This window comes from Branchiostoma floridae, chromosome 16, assembly GCF_000003815.2.
Source record: "Branchiostoma floridae strain S238N-H82 chromosome 16, Bfl_VNyyK, whole genome shotgun sequence".
Lineage (NCBI taxonomy): Eukaryota > Metazoa > Chordata > Leptocardii > Amphioxiformes > Branchiostomatidae > Branchiostoma > Branchiostoma floridae.
Genome location: NC_049994.1, coordinates 4,745,957 through 4,748,274, shown reverse-complemented (window position 1 = coordinate 4,748,274; position 2,318 = coordinate 4,745,957). Strand labels below are relative to the sequence as shown.

At 38.9% G+C, this 2,318-nt stretch overlaps 1 protein-coding gene across 1 annotated transcript in view; it reads left to right on the top strand.

Moving 5' to 3' along the window:
- Positions 1 to 2,197, top strand: part of LOC118403488 — a 13,064-nt gene extending 10,867 nt beyond the window's left edge. The window contains exons 2-4 of the mRNA XM_035802210.1: positions 167 to 495; positions 1,912 to 2,002; positions 2,172 to 2,197. Of these exons, the coding sequence (XP_035658103.1) occupies positions 167 to 495; positions 1,912 to 2,002; positions 2,172 to 2,197 (446 nt within the window). The remainder of the gene's footprint in view (positions 1 to 166; positions 496 to 1,911; positions 2,003 to 2,171) is intronic.
- Positions 2,198 to 2,318: the final 121 nt, after the last annotated feature.

Below are 2,318 nucleotides of genomic sequence, written 5' to 3'. Positions count from 1 at the left end.
CCCCCCAAAAAAAGAGCCCCTTCCCGAAGACTACAAGGGAGTCTAGTATGTGTGGGCGTTCGAGTGCATTTGAGTAGTTGCGTGATGTGTGCTAAACTAAATACTCAAATTTGTGGACAATGTTGATGAACAAAATCACGATGACGTTGTGTATTTTTTTTCTTAGACTCAGGTTTAGCGGCAAGTTTCCTGGTGTTGCTACTGTCAACATGGGTTCTCGGTGAAGTGTCCGCCATGAAGTATTGGTGGTTGAACCCCGTGGGGAAACGGGCACCAGGACAGGACAGGGCGGTCTTCGGGGATGGGTCTACATCAGACCGACTGAGAGCACTGGAAGCACTCGATGGAGCACCTGGTCAGAGGGGGAGGCTCGGAGATCTACAAGTTCTCAAACAACGCCTTATGGCCTTAAGGCTAGGGGAGAGAGGGGACAAGTTAATACAGGAGGCGTATCCGCGATACACTCTTGAAGACAGTCGTCCGTTTCCTCATCAGGTAGGCAATTATAAAAGACTTGATTATAAATCACATTTATTTAGCCCAAGATTGTACCTATTAGTAAAAGAAAATGTGATAGCACGCCTCTATCACATTATTTCACTGGTAAGAGGAAAAATATCATGTCTTTTAGTGAAATAATGTGATAGCACCCCTCTATCACATTATTTCACTGGTAAGAGGAAAAAGATTATGTCTATTAGTGAAAAATGTGATAGCACTCCTCTATCACATTATTTCACTTGTAAGAGGAAAAAGATTATGTCTAATAGTGAAAAATGTAATAGCACTCCTCTATCACATTATTTCACTTGCAAGAGGAAAAAGATTATGTCTAATAGTGAAAAATGTGATAGCACTCTTCTATCACATTATTTCAATAGTAAGGCCATGTTGATTTGATTATATGGATGACATCCTCCAGGAACTCCGAATAAAAAAAAAAGTTTGGCCCCCCAAAAAAAGTTGCCTTCAGTATGAAATCAAAGTGGCCAGGAAGGTTGAACATAGGACTAAACACACATAGTATGGTATACCAACAGTTAGGTGTAGGGACCAGTACATCATACGGGTGCAAAACATTTTTTTCTTCTTGGACCAATCCGAAAAAAACAGACCTGAAAAAAAAAAAACAGAGGAACGTTCAGGTTTCCCCAATTACAAAATGGACACACTATGTCGGCAGCCATTTGGAGTCTAACCGAGGGGCCAAGAAGACAACAAGAGCGAAGTCAAGTAGAGTTTATAGTCAATTGCACCAAGTTTCTACAGTCAAAGGTACAGAGACAGTTAGCCTATTACATGGAGATGGGATTTTAAAATGCAGTGGGAGTCCAATGATTCACCAAACAGATACCTTTGTAGCAAAATTGACCAATTACCATTGTTTTGAGTATTGCCAGTTCTCAAGTTTCCACAGACAATCCGGTCCAGGTTCATGTCCGGACCTGGAAATGATCCTCTGGACCTGAATTTTCTGTACTGGTACCTCCCCCAACCAACAATAGATTTTTTTTCTTTCTGTCCTTTTACATCTTACTCTTTGACTTTAGATTCGTTTTGGCATTCTATATGGCATTAGTTATCTGTTTTCTGATACTTTTTTTTTCAATCTACGGAACATTTGTGCTCATTTTACAGCTGCTTTGCACAATTTATTGTGTGGTCGAAATTTTACTAGTAAGAGGGAAATGATTGTCTATTTATAGTGAAAAAATGTGACAGCACCCCTCTATCACATTATTCCACTAGTAAGAGGACAATAATTTTTGTCTAAATGTAATGGTGAAAATGTTTTATCGTTGTGGCAACCATTATCACACATAAAAGTAACACGGTTTTTGACACGTTTTTAATAAAGATATCAAAGATTCCATCCTATATTCAAATATACATGCATTTTTTGTCCTGCAGAACTTACGAACGGTTCGGTCATCCCGACCTGTTCCGCTAGGGGGCGCGCATGAAGAAGCACCACTGAGTCCATATTGGCAGGCAGTAGCAGGTGAGTTTTGTATATACTCTGTGATAATCTCTATGATAAACAGAGCATTGAAATAACTTAAAAGTAACGCTTGTTATAGTCATTACTGTCTGCAAAGAACCATTTTCCTCGAATTATGGGACATTGAAGCTATATTTTTCATATTATTTCACATATTTCTGTTCCTAAGACATCCATACATTCCTAATGTTATAATTGATGACTGGTTTTATGGTTTCTGGTTATTTATTTCCATATTGCTGGATGGACTTATACCTTTGTTTGCGATAAAATATATTTGTTCAATGAGCTGTCATCTACTCACATCATACCACAT